Source organism: Seriola dumerili, unplaced genomic scaffold, assembly GCF_002260705.1.
Source record: "Seriola dumerili isolate Sdu_G_001 unplaced genomic scaffold, Sdu_1.0 BDQW01000056.1, whole genome shotgun sequence".
Classification (NCBI taxonomy): Eukaryota; Metazoa; Chordata; class Actinopteri; order Carangiformes; family Carangidae; genus Seriola; species Seriola dumerili.
This window is the reverse complement of record NW_019174311.1, coordinates 4,424,000-4,446,152: the sequence shown is the minus strand read 5'-3', so window position 1 is coordinate 4,446,152 and position 22,153 is coordinate 4,424,000. Positions and strand designations below refer to the sequence as shown.

Below are 22,153 nucleotides of genomic sequence, written 5' to 3'. Positions count from 1 at the left end.
ATGTGGAGTGCTTTGCTTGTAACTGCACCGGTTGTCTCCTTTCATTATCGGTTAATGGTGCCCAACTTGACAGAGCCATGTGATAAACAGAGGAGCTGTGAAATCCTGGAGGTGGAGTTCTCGTCTGCCTGATAATGGGATCTCATCTGCCAGAGAGGGGAGCCTGCCCCGCCAGCCAATCCAGCTTTGCATTGCACTGCCTTCAGACAGGATTCACTGCACTCAGCCTTCACTGCTTTCGTGGGCCAACTTAAGCCTGACAGACCTACTGAGGAAGGTTGGCATTTGACTGGTTTCTTCTCTCAGCACATGATAGAATAATTTTTGGAGCCTTTGTATTACCTTTAAGCTTTGATTGTGCATTTCCACCCCCATAACAATCTTGGATCCTGAGTGTTTGCGTCACTCAGGAAAGAAGGCAGACTGTGTGTGTGTGTGTGTGTGTGTGTGTGTGTAAATATCATAAATATTGACCTTGTGAAATGTATACATACAGTGATAAGGGAGGAGCTGTCGCTGCGGGTCTTAGGTTACTATGTGGAGGGGGAGTACAACTTCTCAGGACAGATGCCTCAGGAGCTGGAAAAGGTTTTACCAGCACTTTGTTGCACAGCACAACCCCCCACCCCCTCTGCTTCTGAAACGAAGACGACAAACATGGTTTGGAACACAATGAAGGACCCCCTGCACACCACCCTCAACTCAATTTCCTTACTGCCTGTCTCTCCTGCTGCCCGTGTTTGGCTGTAGTGCAAAAAGAGCCCAATGCACAGACTATTTGCTGTAGTTAATTGGATTTTGACAGTGATCCAATATCATGTTCAAGACAATGAAAATGTGTCAAGCTACTCGCTCACTGAAATGGAAATCATCCTATTAATTTATAACTTAACCGTCCATCTTTGTTTTCCGCTCCTCTTACATGTGGTGTCTGATTTTTTAACAGAAAACAAACTGTTGTGTATTTCCTACCACACAATGACACAAAATGAGCACTGAGACCTTGGAATATAACCAGGATCGCATTTGATGTGATGTGCAGGCTAACCATTAAAATCAGCCTCCCAAATACTGCTAATGGACTATTCACATTATCAACCCTGCTTGTTTCTGCCTTTTTAATGGGTGGGGTGACTAATTAATTCATTATCCAAAAATGCAAATGAGCTCTACAAGCCTGAGCAGCATTCAGCCGCCTCCCTCTTGTGTATTTTCCAGCAGATGCATATACACTAATGTTTTCAGATATAAATCAGCGACCTGCGCATTAGAACGTCATTTTGTTGATTCGTCTATTTAACCATTAAAACGTGTCATTGCCGCGTGGCACTGTGCAGAAGAAAAAAAAAACCATTGAGCCATTATTTACAAGGTAATACTACTACTAGGCTACTACTATTACCAGCTTTCGCGGCTTTCATTGTCTTGCTTCAGTGTTTCAGTCACATTCCCATAAGCGTTACCATTGATCGGTTGATGATGGTCGGTCGAGCCACTTTGGCTGCCGTGCACCTCGCTTCCTGATGCAAACACACACACACACACACACACACACACACACACACACACACACACACACACACACACACACACACACACACACACACACAGTGCACGCAGCGTGTCCCTATGGGGCCGCCATCAATCATCAACCCCATTGGCGTCCCCCCAACCACCACCACCACCACCCTTTTGTCCCTGATGATTATTTGAATCCAGTCCATGTTTTTGTTTCGCTCGGATTTTTTTTTTCTCTTTTTTTGAGTGTGGTCGGGGTAATTCTCCTTCACTAGTGTCTGGATAAAGAAAGACTAGGTCAGCCATGTGGATGCGTCTGTTGAACAGCTGAAGAGGAGGAGGAGGAGGAGGAGGGGGGTTTACAGAGACGGAGGGAGCGATAGAGAGCGTGGAGTGTGTGTGTGTGCATAGGAAAGAGAGAGAGAGAAGAGGGGGGAGAGCACGTGTGAGTGTGAGTGTGTGTGTGTGTGTGTGTGTGGAAAAAGGAAGCGGAGCCTGTAAACGACGAACTCACTGGTTTCCTACCCCTCGAAATAACTATTACAGCGCTGTGTTACTTTTCATGTGGACACTATCATCGACAGCAACAACAACACGGCCGGAGGGAATAGGAGCAGTTTCGAGGGGGGGGGGTTGCTAACGTTATAGTGCCTTTCCTCGGTGATTTCGGACGTGAAGAGTCTGTCAGTAAAGTGAAACCGTCTTTTGTTGAAGCAAGTGCTCGCCTGAGCCCCTCCGTGCGGGCAGCGGGGTTTAAAAAAAAAAAGAAGAAAACCAGGGGATAAAAAGTGTCCGTGTTCGCCTCGCTTTGTCCCGGGTCTTGGATTTGGCCCAGCTCGCTTGCCTTTTTTTTAAGTTCGGTGGGTCATCTCGGGCAAGGCTCGCGTTTTCAACTTGTTTGCAGCAGGCTCTGGGACTCCAAGAATCACCAGACTGGCGGGTGAGTAGTTGAATACAAAAAAAGATTGCAGGATGGTTGTGGTTGGTGGAGGAGGGCGCAGACGGGGAGCAATGTGTGGGTGATAAAGAAGCGGAATTTGGGCGATAGTGATGACTAAAGGCGAGAGGCACTTGGATTTTGAGTTTAAAGTGGCTCGATTTTGTTTATATCCGGAGTAGGAAGCGCGTGTGACCTCGAGTCAAATGTTGTTGAGGGCTCCGGCGAGCTGAAAGTTGGCTGCATTGTTGTAAAACTTGGCTCTCCCTGGACTGTGTAGCAGACCCTCAAGCAACCTCCATGACCTGGCCCAGCCTGTAACAGGGGTTCAGCAGCTAATGGTTTTGAAGTGAGAGTAATGATAATGAAGTAAACAAAAGGAGAGCTTCAATAGCAACGTTGCTGCCCAGGAAACACACTTCAAAGCTGCAAAAACTACTTGCGCGTGTGTATTTGAGCAATCAATCAGTTTCGAGGAAAGAAAAAAAAGTTGCCTTTTCAATGTTCAAATAAATCTTGATGAGTCAGTGACATAAATTTGACGGGTGGGATTTCCCCATGTTTCACTGAAAGGATTGACTGTTGGATTTACAGCCTTGCTCGTGTCATAAATTGATTATTGGACAGTAATAATGGAAAGTAGCTTAGTGTTTTTGAAAGAAGGGTGGGGGATTGTGTGTGAACCAGTTGCAAACTGTTGAAGGACCACCAAATTAACTTGACTTCCCCTCTTCAGCACCCCAGAGGCTATGAACTCTGGCCCAAGCACATGCAGCCCTCACTGGGGGTGGGGGGGGGTCTGTGCCTGTTGTTGAAAAGAGCAGGGGGGCGGTTGGCTGGTGGGATGTGTGTGTGTGTGTTTAGGAGAGGGCAGCTTAGGATCTGAAAGCAGACTACAGTTATTTGTCTGAAGGCAGCTTATCCAATGTTTTCCAGTTATAGTAAAAGAGGGAGGAGGGCTTGTTTTGTTAAATCACTGTAACATTGGTCATAGTAAGTCTTCATGTGACTCCAGTCAGAAGTGGAATCCACAGGGTTTGTGGCCACATAAGCACAAAGAAAGCTTCAGCCCTGAAACAAGATTCAAATCGGGGGGGGGGGCAGTGATTGCCTTCAGTCTGTGCCATATAAAAACAACCCTTCCTCTACTGCTGTGTTACTGAGCTATTACATGGACTCAGATGTTGCATCGCTAATTGTGAGGAGCTAATCTCCACCATGCCCAGCTTCCTGTGGCATTTTTTTGTCCCTTTGCTAGTTGAGAAGTGACCTCTAGCTTAATGATTCAGATGTGATTAATCCACTTGAGTGGGACGATGCTGCATAGGCTAATGTCTGACACAAGCACTGTAGATAATGGATGATTGTTGAAACAGAAAGGACATTTACTCCACCTAAAGTGTTTGAATGTTTGAGGCTCAGTCGGTTTTAAAAAGCCATGTGAATGGGAAAATTCTGTCATGAGGTGCAAATGTGGTTAAAATTTTAATAATGGTTGTCTTTCACGGTGCTCCTGTCACTCTGAACAATGCTGAACTGTCAGTCAGTGCTCTCCACTCTTAAATGGGAGTGATCTTTGATTTCAGTGTCATTAACAGATGGAGTGTAAAGATTTAAGCCTTACTTCCATTTTACTAGCAATTTTCAGGTGATGTCACTAGCCATATGATTTTCTTTGTGCCACCGTTATGAAATATATAAATATAAATATGACAGCGTATACAAGTTGGGATTTGAGTTTTCCCCCGTCATATGTATTTGACACTGAGGCTTTTACAGAAACTGACCATGTCACTCTCTAGAGGTGTCTTTTAATTTAGATGTGAGTTTTTGCCTTTTCCCATGGTCACTGAAGTGGACTAGAGTTGGTCCTTTATTAGAGTGATAGGCCTGTTTCTGAAGTAACCAGCAGTGAGACAGAAATCATTATGGTTAGGCAGCTTCATACAGGTAACATGCAATCACAATCTCAGCCTACACTGTCATGTGGGAAAACTTGCATAGCTTGTACTTCTGAACACATTTTTAAATGGCATCCTCCTCACTTCCCCAGAGTTTAGGATATCCATTTAGTTTCACTACTTGTGGACTGAATGAAAGAGGAAGTGGTGGTCAGCCCTCTTAATGGAGTTGTGCACAAGATCTCGAGTTGGTCTGCAGTGTGGGATTTGTATGGGAAGAAAGCACTGAGGATTTCACAGTAAGGCTGCTATAAAATGAGAATATAGCAGCCTAAATCTTAATTATGTACACACTGCCATACTGCTGCCGGTATCATTTCACATCATCTCTATTTGCAGTGCTCATACCAGTGTTTGTGGGAAATTAAATCTGATGTGCAATTTGATCTGGGTCTGAGTCCGCAGTCTGTTGTTGATTCATGTAAACCAAGGGAAGCATAGTAGCGGTGTGAGTCACCCCCCTTCACAAACACAAGTCTCACCGCTGACAAGGTACAGGGAGCTAGTAAACATTCAGCTCACATACAGGTGCATGTATGAGTGTCACCTCTGAGGAATCTGAGGGGCGATATCCGGATCAAAGAGGCTGTTTCTGACCATACAGAGAGAGAGTGATGCTTCATAGAGCGAGGCTGTAACGGCTGTCTAGCTGCTCAGAGGCGGCTGAATGTTTGACAGGGCATTGGAAAAACGTTATTTAATCTGCTCGCATGATGGCCCTCACCGGGATTGCACCATGCTGCGTCTCTGCCCCCTTTTTTCCTCTCTGTGTCAGGATGATGGCAATTCCTTGCTGGTAGAAAAATACTGTCTGTGTGTGTTTTTTAACGGTATGATGTAATGCATAAAGAATCAGAGAAAGGTGAGTTGTAACTGATGCGGTGTTGGCGGCCCGCTCATTTTCTTTCCAACGAGTATGTCTGCTGGGGTCTTGATATTGTTTCCATGCAGGTTATAGTCTGAATGACTCTATATTCCATTGTCATTACAACGTAACGACCCGGTTGTTATGATAATAAGCTACATGAACAAAAACAGATGTGTCGTTTGACCCATTAAAAACAAACTGTAGGATGCTGATCAGGTAAATGAAGGTAGATTACAACTCTATCTTTTTGGCTGTCTGAATGTGTCTTAACTGCATATATCTCAGCCACATAAAAGGTATTGCTTGCAGTTACCCTCCCACTTTTGACCCCAACTATACAGAAATGCGAGAGCTGCCTTGTCATAAAGCCAGGCGGAAAATCAATGAGAAGTCATGGCTTCCATACCATTGTTGGTATCACTTCCATCCCCCAACACAGAAGCAGACTCATGGTTTTGTGGAGCGATGATAAATCTTTTCAGATCTTGTTGATTCTTTAGAAGGGTTTCATTTCTAAATGGGATGAGCTAGCTGGGCATTTCTTGACCTATTGTCCTTGCAGATAGTGGTGTACCAGTGACTCATTTAGAATACATTAACCACAGATTGACATAGTACACATGAAACAGTCTTAGCACTGCTAAGGAGGCAGTACCCTCTGGTGGGTGACTACTGAAATAGAGATGAAGGACTGGAGAGGTGCTTTGATTGTTCATAGAAAATTCCTTCTAATTTGTTGTGTGCACAGAGGAAGGGCCGATATCTTTAATTAACACAAACCTCTGGAGCCAGCGATGAGTGAGAAATTGGTATAATTGAAAATAGGCCCTATCTCCTTTTCCCCCCTCTCTGTCTGTACATCCTTAAAGCAGCTGAGCCCATCGGAGGGCACTTTCACACATGTTAAGTGGGGGGACATCTGGCCTCGTTAATTCAGTGCATGGTCATAAAGTGGAATGGCGATTCCCCACAGGGCCGCCTGCTCTGAACACCGTCAGATGGAGCCTGTGTGTCCTCGATGCTTCCTCGTCCTCCCTGTTGACTGTCCCTCTGACACCAGCTTTGACACTTCAACAAGAACCTCCTCGCAATCTCGGCTCAATGTACACAAGTGCAGATATCCAGGGAAGATAAAAGTGCCAGTGGCAGTTCATAAACCTTCATGTGCCAGAAAATAAAATTGTGCTTCTGTAAAGCTGTAATGTGTGATTTTGACCAATCCTAATTTTCATTCACTTATTAAAACAAAGGAGCGAGATGCTGTTTGGGATTTAATAATTTACTTCACCTAAACAGCTTTTTCCCTGCACCATATATTTGATATCAGTGGCCTGTGGTCATTAAGTGTATGTGATATGATGAGTGGGCTGTCAGTCTATATTCCAGTATCCACCTTACGTCTCTGCATCCTCAGGAACAGTAGCAAATAATCGAGTGACAGCAGTGGGCTGAAGCGTTCATGCGGCGCATTCATATCCTATTTTAACGAGTAAACATTTAATGTGTTTAAATGTATCACATCTTTATTTATGCATAGAATCTGCTGTTAAGTCTGAATTATACATTAGCCAATGAATAATGCATCAGTGCCATTCCTTAATGATTACTTGCCAGGCAGCGAATGGTGATATTTGCTGATAAATTTACCCATTGATCTTGCTTGTGTTTAACCAGGCTTGTAGAGATGATGTCTGCTGCTGCTGAATTTTGTGTTTAGGGAGGTTTTTTTTTGTAAAGGATGTAATCAAAAGCAAGCTAATTGTCTGGGTTTTATTTTAATAAGATGTCTTTTAAAAATGACAAGTGAGCCCTGAGGAATTAAAGGAAAATGGATAAAATGTGAATTTTCCGAGGACTCTACTCAGTAGTTGTTAGAGCTCAATTCTACAATTTTTGTCTAATATCTCAGTGAGGTTGGTGTGTTTACATATTGTTCCCTTCGTGGCTGCTCTTAGGATGAGTGGTTTATCCCCAGACCTCGACAGATCAATGTCCAATTACAGTGTTGCCTTGTAGTCATTACACAGCAGAGTATGTTTGTTTGAAGTACAGTGTCTAGACGATGTCTGTTGGGCTGGTAATTTGGCCCATACTTTGTGAAGGTTGTCTTTTGATACTGCGTCTTTATTGGCACTGCTCTTAACAGCTGCACCGAGCCAGATTATTGACACATTATCCGTATAATACTCTGAGTCTAGCATTGCCTAAGCTTTGAAGCACACCCCGTTACTGTGCAGATATATTGCTGTCCACACAATGAGAAAATATTGACTTGTTGTCACTCACTCATTTGATTAGTTGTGCGGCTGATTCTGCTTTTCATTTGTCACCCTGGCAACGTAAATGGGAAAAACACAGCAACAGCGTCTTTCTATCCAGAAATGAAGCACCGGAGCATTGCAGACTATCGCATCTGGAAAACCTCTCTCTAAGCAGGAATGAATGTCTTTATCACTCACGGTGTATCATTGGCACTTGTCAGCTCAGCTAGTATCCACCAAAAGCCAACATTTGACAGCTTTTCTCACTGCAGAATGTGCAGCTGCGTGGGAGTGATGTACTCCAACAATTCCACTTTGATTTTACAGCTCAGTTGAGTGAGATTCATCCGTATATTTACAGTGTTGGCGAGTTTCTCCATTTTCTTTTGTCTGTGAGAAGAGCAGCTTAAAGCAGTCTGCTGCTGTGTGTAAGCCAGGTCATAACGAGAGCACCTTACATTTAATCCAACAGGATTCATCAGTGGCCTTGTTCCTCCAAAAATAATGAGGTAGACAGTAAGGGCTGCCCCAGGCTGCATGTAGGGAGATGATCTCTCTGAACCGGCAAATCATTCCTGTTTTTTATGCTAAAAAGACAGGCTAATGACTATTCTTGATGTGTGTCAGTGCTTTAAGTTAACTAGCGTTAATTCACAGAAAGATCTAATGGGCTTGATTGTCAAGCTGAGTCGAGGCAGTCAGTGAGAGGCTTGTGCTCGGGTAGGGGGGGAGTGTAATTGTTTTTGCTGGCGGTGATTCTCTCTGGAAGGGATGACTGCACAATCCAGATATGTAAACAAGAAGAAACTGAAAGGCAATATGCTGATACCTTGTCTGTTTCCTCTTGATCAACCTAGCTTTTGAAATGCAATTTCTGAAGCTTTGCCCAAACACTCTTTGGATTCAGCTTGGCAGTAATGGTTGCTTTACAAACCTGCGTCTGCTCAACTAAGCATTTCAAACATGTAAATCGAACGTGGAAATTAGAGATGTTGAGGAAATCATTAACTGTGACGGCGCAACGTAAAACAAAGAGAGGGAGAGTTAAAGACAACAGATGCTCAAAGGGTTTGATTCTGCTTATTGGTGCATGACACTTATTTGTGCAGCGGAGACTCTCAGTGCTTTCATAGTAGACAATGATGCCGTGTCTTGCCAATGCCCTGCCAGTCATCTGTTCTCCAGAGGCATTTGCAACATTCATTTAATGTTTATGTATTTATCCAAACCTCACATTTCTTTGCTTGCTCACGCCTGGTGTCATTTTTACACACTTGGAATCAGGTTGCTGGTTTGTCTGCACAAGACATCTTGTAGTGTTTATCACGCTGTAGCAGAGTAGACTTCCACCTCTTATGTTTCATAAATAACAAAGCTGCTCAGCCCTGCGCCAGTAAAAGAGGAAGGTTGCTTTGATAAAGTGAGCTGACTCTATTGGTCCGATAAAGATCAACTTAAAACCCACCAGGAAGCAGTCCAGTTTGCAAACACACGGTTTTTGGGGTTAGTGTTTGAGTCAGCGTCGGGGCAAGACTGGACATCTGTCTCCTAGTGATCTATAATGCCCACAATCCCTCCCACAGACTGTCGGCTTTGGCACTCGAGCAGTACACCGGTTGCTGTAGTACAACCAGCCACCCACAACAGTGACTTATCTCGCTAGCATAACAAACAGCGTGCTAACAAAGAGGATAGAAAGCAATAGGACACACGGCAACAGTGGACCTTAAGAGCCCTGTGCCATCATAACTCCACTTCAAAATGGAGGCCTTTGTTCTGAGATTGTTGGAGAGGACATCATAGCAAGGTAGCAGCACATCTTTTCATCCTCGAACACACTCACTCCCACTCAGTCAGTCTGCTGTCGGTGAAGGAGATCCTCTGCCTGATAGGGCTTCAGAGAAAGGTATTCCTCCGGGACTGTTGTTGAGGGATTTCTCCAGTTCTCCCATGCACTGATTAAAGGGACACTTGTAGATAATCCTTTTAAAAATAGGTCTTTGTTGTGGCAGTGTTGGAGCGAGGTGGGGTGTGTGGGGGGCAGAAAAAGCCCCAGATTGGGATTTTTAAATGGTTATCACCTTGGTATGATCCGCCACTCTGCTAACATAAATATTTAATTACAGGGTGGCTGAAATAGAGCTGTTACAGACTGCTGGTGAGAAATGGAGCTTCTATTTAGAGCCCATACTGTTCCATAAAGTCATGGCATTGGTAGGCAGCCCAAGGTTATTAGTGTGGTATGAGAGTAGTGTGTGTTTGTGGTGTGTCTGTGGGTTGCTGAGGAGTTCTCACTCTTTTCTTGCTGCAGTGATATGAAGGAGAGAAATGCACTCAGTCTGTTATTGAGCATTCACTCATGAATCCTTGATGGATTACGGTTGTGTGTATGTGTGTGAGAAGGAGCGCTGTTGTGGCAGCAGCAGCAGCACTATAGTTAATGCACGGCAGCGGTGTTCAGGCACACTTCACTTGAACTATTTCTACAAGCAAAACAGCTGTATGTTTTACCCTTTACTACCTTAGTTTTGCTCTGTTTCATTTCACATGCCCCTTTTCCTCTGGGTTCTTGTTCGGTGTCATTCATTTCATGCAAAATTGATCGCCAAGGCTTGCATCAATGCTCGCTACAATGAAGTTCTCACAGTGTTGAGACAGATTTCCTGACACAGACTCTCCTAACCTTACACTTTCGCAGTTGAGTGAATTGGACCTTTAAATTGATATCAGCCTCGCTTTTAGATTTTTGGCTACGATTATGAAGTGGAGCCTGTATTAGGAACTTGAAAGTTACTGCCACCTCATTTAAACAGTGATCTAGGCTTTGCTTGATTTATCCTGTTTACTCATTACATGATAGCTGTGGTGAAAGCAATTACTTTCAGCTTTCAAGTACTTTGCTTTTGGTCACAGTGCGGCTCTTACTCATTTCACTGGAGCTCCCAAGGCCCCGTGGCTTCCGATCAGTCCAGTGAGTGGCATGCGCTAACATCTTGCCTCTCTGTGTAGGAGATAGGTGGGTAAACACAGCAGAGTCCTTGAACCACTTCCCATTCCTGCTATTGGATTACCAGCTGCCTTTCCGGGCCTCATCTGCACAGATGAGTGCCAAGATCAATGGAGCTCTTAGTGCAAAGCTAATTCGATCAGGACTGGCTTTGCTACTGCTGATCAGAGATTATTTTTTTTTTTGACGTGAAACAAAAACTTAATCAAGTCAAGCCCATGTCCAATAGCCCGTATTTTCAGCCGCTCCAACTCCCATAGACATCAATTAGGAGGCATTTCATATTCATTATTGAATTGTTGGGTTGGCCTGCTGAGAAGAGGTGTGGAGATGGAAGTAGTGAACTGCTGTGTAAAGTGATCTGGCCAGTTTTGCTGAGTGCAGCAGAAATGCTGCCTTTTCTCCAGCAGAGCAACTGGCATCATAAATAAGCTAAGAGCATGTTTTTAGAGGGATGAGGTGTCTCCTGCTTTGACGTTGAGCAGAGAGAAAGGGTTGAAGGGCATATTGACCCACTTGTTCTGGAAAGCGAAAAGCAGACTCTTCAGTGCCCCTTGTTCCCCATTAATTATTGTTTGATGCTAATAAAGGAGGGGGGATGGGGCATGTTATGAAACATAATTATTCATTGCAGCATTTCCCCCCAACGAGCCTTGTTCCCCCTCCCCTTGTGCTAGGTGAGGAAGCTGCCAAGGCTGTCAATTGAGTACAGCAGGCAAAGATGTCCCCTCAGCCTTTTAAGGAGGGGACAGGAGGGAGCAGGGTGAAGGGCGCCATTTGCCCGAGTGATATATGAGGAGAGACAGCAATATATGTAAGGAGCTGCTGAAAGAAAGATAGAAGGTCAAGGCACATTACACTCCAGCCATTTATTGGCTGAGCACATAGTCTGAACTGAACTGCAAATACAGTTGCTCAGCAGCAGCGTTTTTTGTTTATATATGTATGTGTGTGCGTGTATGTGTGTGTGTCAATGGCCTACACATTTTAGATTGACACATGTGTATACACATAGATGAATGCAGTACTGTAGTGAATATGCTCTCAGTGACTTTTTATAAGCTTGCAGATGCAGTGGGAAGCTATTTTAACAAGACTGTAGCGCCACAAACCTGCCCTCCTGGATTTCCACCGAGTGACTGCAATGGCAGAAGCACTAGAGGCTGATTTCCTATGCATGAGCACAGCATATGGTGTGCTTAAACACAATGAAAGCATAGGATTAGTTAAGAATTGTGTCTCATAGCGTTGTGATAATCGAGTGCTCTTTAAATTGTTACTCTAGCGCTATATTTTTTTTTTCTGCTGCTGTTACTTTGTTAAATTTTAAGAAAACAAATAGTTAAGGTGATGTTGTCTATGTTATAACAGAGTGTGTCATTGGCATAGGCAGGCCTAAGTAGTGTTTCCATTGTCATTAATGGCCCAGTGACGAGAGCAGGAGTCGGTGAGACCGCCACGGTCAAAGCCTAACATTAACATTCCAAGAATATCTGAGGCTTATTCACAGCAACTCAGCTGCGCAGCCGGCTCAGTTCACCTTTGGTTTAAAGAAGACAACAGCGGGCATATAGTCAGCCTGAACAGTGTTGTTTTGGCAGTATTAATGTGCCATTGTTATTGCACAGTGAAGGATGCAATGTGTAATCCAATATATTGCAGTTGTTAGGTGTTTGGAAAGATGAAAAATATGCAGCTCGTGTTTGCTGGAGGCATAACACACTATCAGTTAGGGATCAAGTCTCCATTTCACACATGAACAGGCAGAGTTAATCTGTGGATCACTACTGTACACTGTGTAATATCCAGCCTCTCTTCTCATATTTTCCCAAAAGCCCATTGTTCTAGGCTCCTGCTGCTAACACTAGTTGTCTTTTCTAGCTCATGTGTATTTTTAGGGTGAAGACTTGTGAAGACTCGCTTGAGGTCCAGGTAGTAAACTATACAGGTCTGTCTCCTTCAGACTCTTAAAAATTAATTGTGTGTATTTTCAGCCTACCTGTGTGTGTGGCCTGTGTGTTTGTGGCAGGGTGCACTAAAATGCTGCTGCTGTGGGCCCAGTGGCCCAGTCCCAGCCACTGCATGTTTTATGAGCTGTCCTCAGAGGATATGGGAGCTCTGAGCTCAGATCCTGCTTGTTGTAGCAGCGTTTTCATCACTCCTGGCCACTTTCCCCTAGGTTTCTTTTTTTTTTTTTTTTTTTTTTTCTTTTTGATGAGGGAGAGGAAACGCATCCAGAATCGGGCAATATTTACAGCACAGCACTGTCTGTGGCTATAGTTTAAGAAGCGTGGCTAGCTGCATGGAGGCCTCACAGACCCATGTTTCATATTATTCACCTCATGTGCATTACAGAGGGTGCTTTCCCCTCTGCCTATGATCACTGGCCTGCACGACTCAGACGGTGGATGACAAGACTGAATATTCCACTCCCATAATCACCTCCCCTGTTGGCTGCTTTCTAAAGCTGTCCTTTTCCTTGAACAAACACATCTCCAACTGGCGAACATTCGCTGACAGTGTCTATTTGCAGTGCTTGCATATTGACTTGTGAGTTATAGCTCTGGTTGCAAGAATGCTGAAATTAGCATGGAGGATAACGAACAAACAGGGATGTTATGTGTAGAAGACAAATGGCGGTTAGTCATGATGGTTGGTCGGGTGGTGGTTGGTGGTTAAAGGAGAGGCATTTGCATATGATATAATAGCCCTTCCTAATTAGAGTTAATACCATCCTGTGGTATCTAGAGGTGGAGGTGTTTTTTGGCTCGGATCATTAAAAGACGTTGAATGGAAGGATTGCCCCACCCCTCACCCCTCCACTCCCCAACCATCTGCTCGAGGACTGAGCAGAGTTTACTACCACATAGCTAAATAATTTAGATGGAAAGGTGGTTTTGTGTACTGACCTAACGGCTTTGTTTTTTGGAGCTGTTCTTGAAGACATCCTTCAGTGCCCCTGCTGGCCTGTGCTGTCAGTCTGAAACCTCAGAACTGTCTTATCTATCACTCTAATCTATTTATGTTAGTTTTTCCTCTGTGTTGGCACGTCACTCTGTGTGGCATAGTGATTAGAGTAGCTGGAGGATGTAGGGCAGCCGCATGAATACATTTCCTCCTCTCTCACACTCATTTACACTACCAGTTGGAGTTGAACTGACGGATAGGATTGTTAAGCTGATCTGGGAGGGAGTGGGGATATTTGATTGCAGAATATCAGTGGAAGTGGTACATGATTGAGTGCTCAAATATTAAAATCTCAAGAGTCCTTTCATTTTATCAGAAGACAAAATCACATTTTTCTTTCCCAGAAAATCTTTTCACAATATACATCTGATTGAGAAAATGTCATGCACCCCCCCTCCAGAGCTCTCTTCCATTTTATACAGATAAATGTTTGAAGATGCATATGATCCACATATTTCTTTAGAATAAGTCAGCCATAAATGTGTCCCTAGTGTGTGTTTGTACCTCTCCTGACCCCAGCTTTACCTCTGGGTAAATTTCCATTACAACAGCATAATTCACCAAAAAATTGAATTGTCAGTACCTCTCCAGAGGTGAAAGACACTAGAAATCCTTTCGAATCAGGCACTTTATTCGCACTGAAAAAAAAAGCAGGGCCCACAGATGTACAGGGAAACTCAATTAAGAGCCACATTCATGATAGCGCTGTCTGCTGCCACATTCCTCACATTCTCCTGCTTCTCTTATCAAAGACACATTGGGAGAGGTCCTTTACTGTAACCGTGAGCAGGCTCAAAATTACATTTCTCAAGAGCACCTCATTTAGTGGAAAGGGGAAGGGTGACAATGGACAACCCTGGCGTTTCCCTCGGGAGCCATGTCAAAACATGATGCCTCGTGAAGCAGTCAGAGCTGCTGAAATGGCCTTCAGCTCTTCCCCAGCCAGACAAACGTGGCAGACTGAGAGAGGTACTGTGTCTTGAAGTAGCCGGTATTAGGCTGCGAAATGAAGTCCTTCTCACAGACCCTGTAGATAATGGACATCTTGGGTTGTGGAGCGGCCCCCTCAGGGCCATTTGGAGCTCTCACGGAAAGCACACAAACAGGGACTAGAGGGGATTTAGTCTTCTTTTAGAGATGGAGTAGAGGCTAAGACCCTGTGGAGCACACAGTCTGATCCCTATGTCTGTGGTTGGAAGTACCTGTGGACTGTTGGACAGAAAATATTATTGACTTACTGGGTATCGGTTTGTGTTACAAAAAGATTGTATTAGATGCAATTTTAGCTCAGGGAGATGTACTTTTTTTTTTTTTGGTTTATCTTTTTAGACAGTGACAGTTTATTGTTGCCCACAGTGTCATTGTACATGAGAATCTGTTCTTGTGTAGCAGGGCTTTGCTTTTTTACCATGGGAGTCTCTAGGCAGGTTTAAATGTTGATGTTGGAAAGCCCCAAGCTATCTTTTCTCGAGCATGGCTTCTACCTACTAAACTAACCCCGGATGCCGGCTAAAAATAGAGCCTTTGTGAGCACAGCTTTAGCAGAGGGAAAAAAGATGTGGTTACTCATCAGTGAATTGAAAAACAAGTGGAGCAGACAAGTGTCTTTGCCCTGCCAATGTGAACTAAAACAGAGAAGGCCTCAGAGTATAAAGTAAGCCATGATTGCACCAGGTAAGACAAAGCAGGCAGGGTGCAGAGACCACAGAGAATCCCTTATGAAGTGGCCTACCCCTTGCCTCCAGCTGAGCCTTTCATTGTGCTGTTGTTTCTATGGGGCTTGAATGGCAGCTTAGATTAGATCGCACTGAGTAATGGATTGGAGCTGACGAAAACCTGCTGCAGCCCGACATCACCACAGCTAGGATCCATGCACTGCTGAGGATCTTGCTGGTTTATTCAGATCAATTTGAGTTGCCCTTATTGTTAATAACCCTGTGTATATTCATGCTAACATTGTTCTCCTCTAATCTGTATTCATGCGAGTATTTCATTCAATCCCTCTGCAAAGCCGGCCCTAAATCCTTGCCAATCACATTTTGCTACTTCATAATTCTACAATTGAATATGCCATGAATGACTTTTCAGTCTCTCCCCAAAACTGAGTGGATCACTCTGCTGGTTATATTGTTGTTGGATTCTATTTTGCATTTAAATGCAGAAATTTCTAGTTTCTCTATTATTTTTTTCTATAAAATGTTGTATGAATAAATGTCCAGCTTTGGCAAATTTATAATCCAAGATAATCAATTACTAAAATTTGGCTTGATGAAAAAAGAAATCCTACAGCTTTATCACGCTGTATAGGTACTCAAGCAAAGCGTGATAATTTGGATGTTTATCCTTAGACAGGTTTTGATTAAACTACAGAGATGAGCATGGATTTGGGTAAATGTGGGAGTGATTGGAATGAATAAAACATGGCTTTTTAAAAGGCTGTTCGGTGGAGAGAGAGAGAGAGAGAGAGAGAAAAAAACAGTGTTTAGTAACAGAAACCTGCTGTGTGGCCATTGTGGGGGATGATGTGTTAATCGAGCCACAAACTGTGTGGTTTTTCAGGCCAGAGGTCTCATTTAAACAGGCACGGAAAAGAGAAATGTATTTGAGCGGGGCCCCGCTGGCTGCTAGCCCTTGACTCCATTGCAGTAATGTAAATGGTGGATTAGGTGCCGTTGGCTGGGACCCCCTCAACCCCTCTCCAGCCACTGCCCCCTCCTTCTGTTTTCCATTAAGACAGCTGGTATCTTTCAAAGGTTCCTGGCCCAGTGATTGATGTGTAATAGTTCCAAGCCTCACCTGCCCCCTCACAGCGTTATTCATCGGCCAGGCAGCCAGCGCTGCTTTCTACTAAGCACTTTGTTTCCCAGGTTGTGGGTGGAGAGCCTTCTCCCTCGCTTTCTCTCTCTGTCTCCACTTTCTCTGTCTCGTTCTCTTCCCTCTCAGCCATCAATACATTATGACTTTTCATTGCCACAGTGTTACTACTTCACTTCACACTGACTCACTCAATTTGTTCAGCTTCAAATTGCTCTTTTATCTGTATCAAGCTATGGCTTCTGTTGTATAACACATTAGCCATAGACACTTGAACATATTGTTGATTGACCACTAAAAGTGTTAACACAATTAAACGTGAGCAAGGGCGTGTGTGTATGAAAACTTTTTGTTGCTTTGAGGGTTAATGAATGCAATGTTAACGTCAGCAAGGTAATTGGAGACTCAAAATTTGGATTGAGGCAGTTATGTAAAGTGTATCCAGATGCAAACTAATAGCACCTAGATTGTAAAGATACTTATAGAGGCTTGTAGCTGCCCACAACATCAAAGGAGAATGGGCCAGCCCTCCATTTGCAACAGTTCAGAGTCCTCGTTGGTTTCAGTGGAAGAGGCTTATGTTACTGATTAGAGGAGAGAAGAGGTGCTTAGCTCATACACAGATTCTGGCAGCCCCCAGGATTAGAGCGGTGCTATCAAATGGTACCTTCATCAATGTTTTCATGTTCCTCACACCTCCTAGTCATGCTGCTGGATATGGATAGAAGAGAGGGGGGGGGTATGTATTTTGGCACACCAGCGGAGGTGTGTATCCGCGGTGGGTGTGTGTCCTTGCGCACACATGCGCATTAGAGCTCTTTTGAGCCCTTTGCGTCTTCTGTGTGCACTAATGTGTTCTTGTGTGTATATGTTGGCAGCCCAGTGGTCGCCGTGGTAACTCATCATTAGGTGATTAATGGGGCTGTGACGAGGCTGCGGTTTAATCAGGCCCGGTGTTTGTGTTGAAGCCGACGACAAGAGCAGCTGCCCTGTCAGTTGGTGTCTGCTCACGAGATGACAGCACCCGCTGCTGAGGAGCGCCGTTGTCAAATGCGCTTCATTGTGTGTGTGTGTGTGTGTGTGTCTCTGTGTTTCTCTGTGTGTATGTGCCTGCCAAAAGCCTTTCTTCCACCTTTCCCTTTCCTTCTATTCTTCACCTCACATTCTTTCTAGCTCTCTCAATAAGTGCACGTCCACTTGCAGACATGCCGTATAATTTTCAGTCACTGCTGGTTTTGCTTTACCTGGCTCAATCTTTATCCCTCCCGCCTTATTGACTCTCCCTCTCCCACCCTGCTATCACGACCATGGTAACGCGGGTGCTGATTGCCTGGTCTGATCCCTCTGGGGGCTGAAATAACTATTTCTACTTAATTTGTTGCGGTAGAGGTGGAGGGGGCAAACACTGGCAGTAAATGAGAAGCCTCCTTTGTAGGCGCAGTGTGTAGGGGCAGTGTAGTGCAGACAGCGTGCTGCTTCAGCTTTGCCCACTTCACTGTTTATGGAGGATTTCATTATGGCATGAGAAAGTGGTAGCTGAGCTCTTTTGAGTGAACGATAGCTGAAAATGGCAGCGGACTGGGCATGGCAAATGACTGGCTCAGCCTCTCCCCTCTCCCTTTCCTTAGCCAGTGGATTGCTGTGTTCTTCCCTCCAGAGCTGTCACTTCACATTAACACAGTGGTGACTGTCAGCCAGGGCAGAGGGCTGGGGCTGGGTGCAGTCCAGTAAGCCAGAGTACACACACACACATAACCACACACAGATGAGTAAAATTGAGCCTGGTGTCATCACAGATGGTCTGCAGAGAAGCTGGCCAGTTAACTCTGTCATTGAGCTTTATACTGTGTCTCTCCCGTGGCATTGTAAACGACAAGCAGCGTCTTGTGCTGAAAAAAACCCCTTGACACATTATCTCTGAGGAATTCTGTAGGCTGCAAGCCTCATCCTCAGTGCAGCTCTGCCTTCTTATGCATACACAGTTACATCCTCCTTTTAGCTTAATGTGTTACAAACACTCTACATGCAGCAGTTTGCTTTATACTTTTTCTCACTCTCTTTTTTTGTATTCTTTTACCCTTTAATAACTCTGTTTTACTGCCGCTCTGAAAGAATGGAAATGTTTGAGCAGGAAGCTAGAAGGTTCTGTTCTTTGATAAAGCTACTCAGTGCTCTCCAGAGTATACATGGTTGTGGAGGGGAGTGCCAACAATTTGCTGTGATGTTGAGAAGAGTCAGCACAGCTGCCTGATCTCTATGAACTAATCTTGTATTTCTCACTCACAGAAGATCTCCTCCAGCACAAAACAATTCATTTTACTACATGTAGCTTCTGTACAGTAAGGATAATGGGTATTGACACAGGCGTATGCTAATTGTCCTTTTTCTCTTATTTACAGCTTTTCTGAAACACTGGGGTTGTTGGTGTGGCCAAATTTTCCCTGGATTTGACTGGTAAATTCAGAAGACTGAAGCCCAGGCTCACAGTCTACCTTTCACGGAGGCCCAGCCGTGAGAGGACTGAGGAAGGCACGTGGCGGATCATGACGGCCGACAAAGAGAAGGAGAGAGAGAAAGAGCGGGACAGGGACAGAGACAGGGACCGGGACAAGAGAGAGGCCGGTAAGTCCCGCCGGCAGGACGGGGACCGGGGCGACCGTGAGAGTGAGAGCTCCAGGCCCCGACGCAGCTGTACGCTGGAGGGTGGGGCCAAGAACTATGCAGAGAGCGAGCACAGCGAGGACGAGGACAACGACAACGGCAGCACAGGTGGAGGCAGCGGCACGGCCGAGGAGGCCGGTAAGAAGGGCAAGAAGAAGACGCCTAAGAAGAAGTCGCGCTACGAGCGTACAGAGAACGGAGAAATAACATCCTTCATCACAGAAGACGATGTTGTTTACAGACCTGGAGGTAAGTCCGGTCATGGCTAATCTAATTGTGTCAGCAGGTGAGCCGCCTTCATCGTCAATTCGTCAGTCTCCATATAGGGACTTTCTCAGTTTACTGATACTTGTTGGCCCGATTTATAAACATCACATTCACTTATTTACTTCATTCCACTTTGTTCTCAATAAGCTTGTTTTAGGACTTAGACACATTTTTAATTGATTAATGATTGATTTCTGTGCTCTTAAAGAAACAGTCATCTCTATTGCAATAAGCTGCTGAGGGATTGCACATTTTCCAAAGTAACAACTCTCTAACAGCAGTATTCCCTCAGGCTAGAGGCCAATGCATCATACAATCAATTCCAAGTTGACCCACTCTGTGCTTTGTCTTGGGCTGAGTCAATAAAGCAAAGTGGTGCTTCAGAAGATGATGTGATAGTGACGACAGCCATGATAATGATTTCATCCCAACACCATTTGACTCCCTGAAAGTATGCTATCTCCTCTGGGGCCAAAAGGTACTTTAGTTTCCCGGAGAGACGTTTGAGCTGCGGTACAATGTCTTTATTACGTTGGATGAATGAGGCTAAAAAGAGAACCAACCTTTTCTGCAGCTGTAAACATGGCCCGTCTTTCACCTACTGTTTATAAATTGGCTGTATTAGAGAGGGGAATGTCAACACTCACTGTCAGTAGGAAGCCAGGCTAGCTGCTCGTGTGTGTGTGTGTGTGTGTGTGTGTAGTCTACTCTCTCTCTCCTGCTGCTCAGTGCTATCCGCCTTGCAACTAAATCATTGCCGCTATGTCTTTTCATTTATGTAGCAGCTAGCAAAAGGTCAGGTGGGGAAGGAGGAGGAGGGGGGCACATTGCTCGGGTATTTAATGGGAAGATGTAGGAAATTACAGTCAGTGTGTTAGTTTTCCTCTTCTCCAACTACCTACCCATACACACAGCCACACAAACACTCAGCCCTCCTCTTTTTCTCCTCAGCTACTAAATAGACGCCTTCAAGTAGGTGCAGTGAAACAGCTAGACCTCCCCACCCTCCACTTTCCGTCTAGCTACGTAATCTGGTTGGCTAAATTATCTCTGCGCTGGTATCAGTGGAGGTCCTCAAGCAAGCAGTCACACTGAACCAAAGCCTTGTTGTTGCTCACTCTATTTTTGTCCGTCTAACGCTCTGCAATGGACTCCATTGAAGCCTTTTTTGCTCCGCATTTCATGTTTAATAGAGAGAGCACCGGCGCTTTGTCTCATAGTCAACCATGCAGAAAGGGGGGAGCAGAGAGGGAGAGAGGTGGGGAAAGAAACGGAAGCAGTCAGTCACATCAATGAAACATTCAAAAGGCATATAAACAAAGTCGACTGTCCCAGTGGATTAGCCCTGCCAAATATTTACATTTCCAAATCCAAGCAAACGCCATAGCCAGTGTCGAGTTGATGGGGAATATTTATGTTTCCTGTCTTCTCCTTTAATTAGTTTGACAGGTCTAGATTGACCCGAGTGTCACAGCCTGCTCCCACCACGCAGACTAGAGCTGTTCGATTGGTTTAGATTAGGGATGAGCCAGGATTGGTTAGCGGGAGCCCCAGCACTGCTACACGAGTTTGTAATTTACCTCCTATTGTCAAAATGGAAGATCCTCCACCTCAGCAACTGACCTCCTGCTGTCTCCTCAGCTTATTGTTCAAGTGGTGTGCGTGTGTGTGTGTGTGCGCGTGTTTATGTGTGTGCACAGTGTGTGTTTTCCTCCTCCTGCTCGGTCATTGGTAGCAACCATCTTGCAATCAGATTTGATGTGTGCAGTTTAGGCAGGCACAAAGCCTGCAATGGATTATGCTTTACTAAATGTTAAATCCCTTTATAGCCGTCTAGTGACACACAATATGTAAAACTGACCACCCTCTGAGAGGGATTTACACCGCCCCAGACATGGAGAGAGAGAAGACATTGTTACGGAAAGCAATGCAGAAACCGAAAGAGATTGTGAACCAAACTGCTGTTTTGATTGCTTTTGTAACAGGCAGCTTTAGAAACATACAGGCCCATGTCATCACATAGGAAATAACAGGTAAGCTACTATTGAATCTGCTCACTCCCAATCTCCAGCCACCCACCAATCTCTGCTTAGCCTTTATATCCCTTGAAGATGGGTTCAGGCAGCTTAATGCACATCGATTTGATGGGGAAAGGTGGAAGGAGAAGTGCAATCGGCCAATAGGTGGGCCTGCAGCTAACTCGAGCTCTGCTGCTCTTTAAAAAGGATGGAGGAGTGTGTCTGTGGTGGTGGCCAGGGGACTGTGTCCCGGGCCATTTGTATGGTCGGCTGCTAGGGTGAACAGCCCGATGCTGTGCAAGCAGACATGCCAAATCGATCTGAGCCCTGTGGCTGAGCGCTCACCACTTCCCCAGGCCCAGCCAGACTCCTCCAGAGCCTGTTCTCTACACCCCCCGCCCCCACCCCCAGATTATAGATCCTCTCTCTGGAGATTATACACACTGCCATGGGGGGTCAATAGGAGACACCCTAGAAGCACAGAGACACACAAAAAACTTGTCAGTACACACACATACACAGTACGCTGATAACCAGCATTTGTGCACACTCACAAGTGTAATGTAACGCATATACATGCACACACTAACACCATTACACAAGGCACGCTTTTAACAGTTACAGACACGGTCCCTATCTATGACAAGCACACTGCTGCAACACACCCAAGCTCAGTAATACACACAAACAGCACTATCCATTTGCTCATCCCTCCTCTCCACTGCAGCAGGACTCTGCGTTGCGCTGCAGGTGGCTGGCTGCCATAGCATGTCTCCTTCCTTCCTAACTGACTGGCTGGCTCTTCTGTTTAAAATGGAGAGAGCTAATAGAAACCACCTGCCGCCCCCCCCCCCCCCAAAAAAAAAAAAAAAAA

General features: G+C 44.9%; 1 protein-coding gene across 5 annotated transcripts in view; it reads left to right on the top strand.

The window, feature by feature from the left end:
• The window catches only part of rere (arginine-glutamic acid dipeptide repeats), a 103,621-nt gene that overhangs the window by 5,356 nt on the left and 76,112 nt on the right, over nucleotides 1-22,153 (top strand). For 4 of the 5 annotated variants that reach the window (XM_022741496.1, XM_022741497.1, XM_022741495.1 and 1 more), the window contains exons 1-2: nucleotides 2,315-2,458; nucleotides 18,733-19,243. In XM_022741496.1, coding sequence (XP_022597217.1) covers nucleotides 18,877-19,243 — 367 coding nt within the window. In that variant the 5' untranslated portion in view covers nucleotides 2,315-2,458; nucleotides 18,733-18,876. Of the gene's footprint in view, nucleotides 1-2,314; nucleotides 2,459-18,732; nucleotides 19,244-22,153 lie in introns of those variants that run through there. The other variant, XM_022741494.1, reaches the window with a different exon arrangement.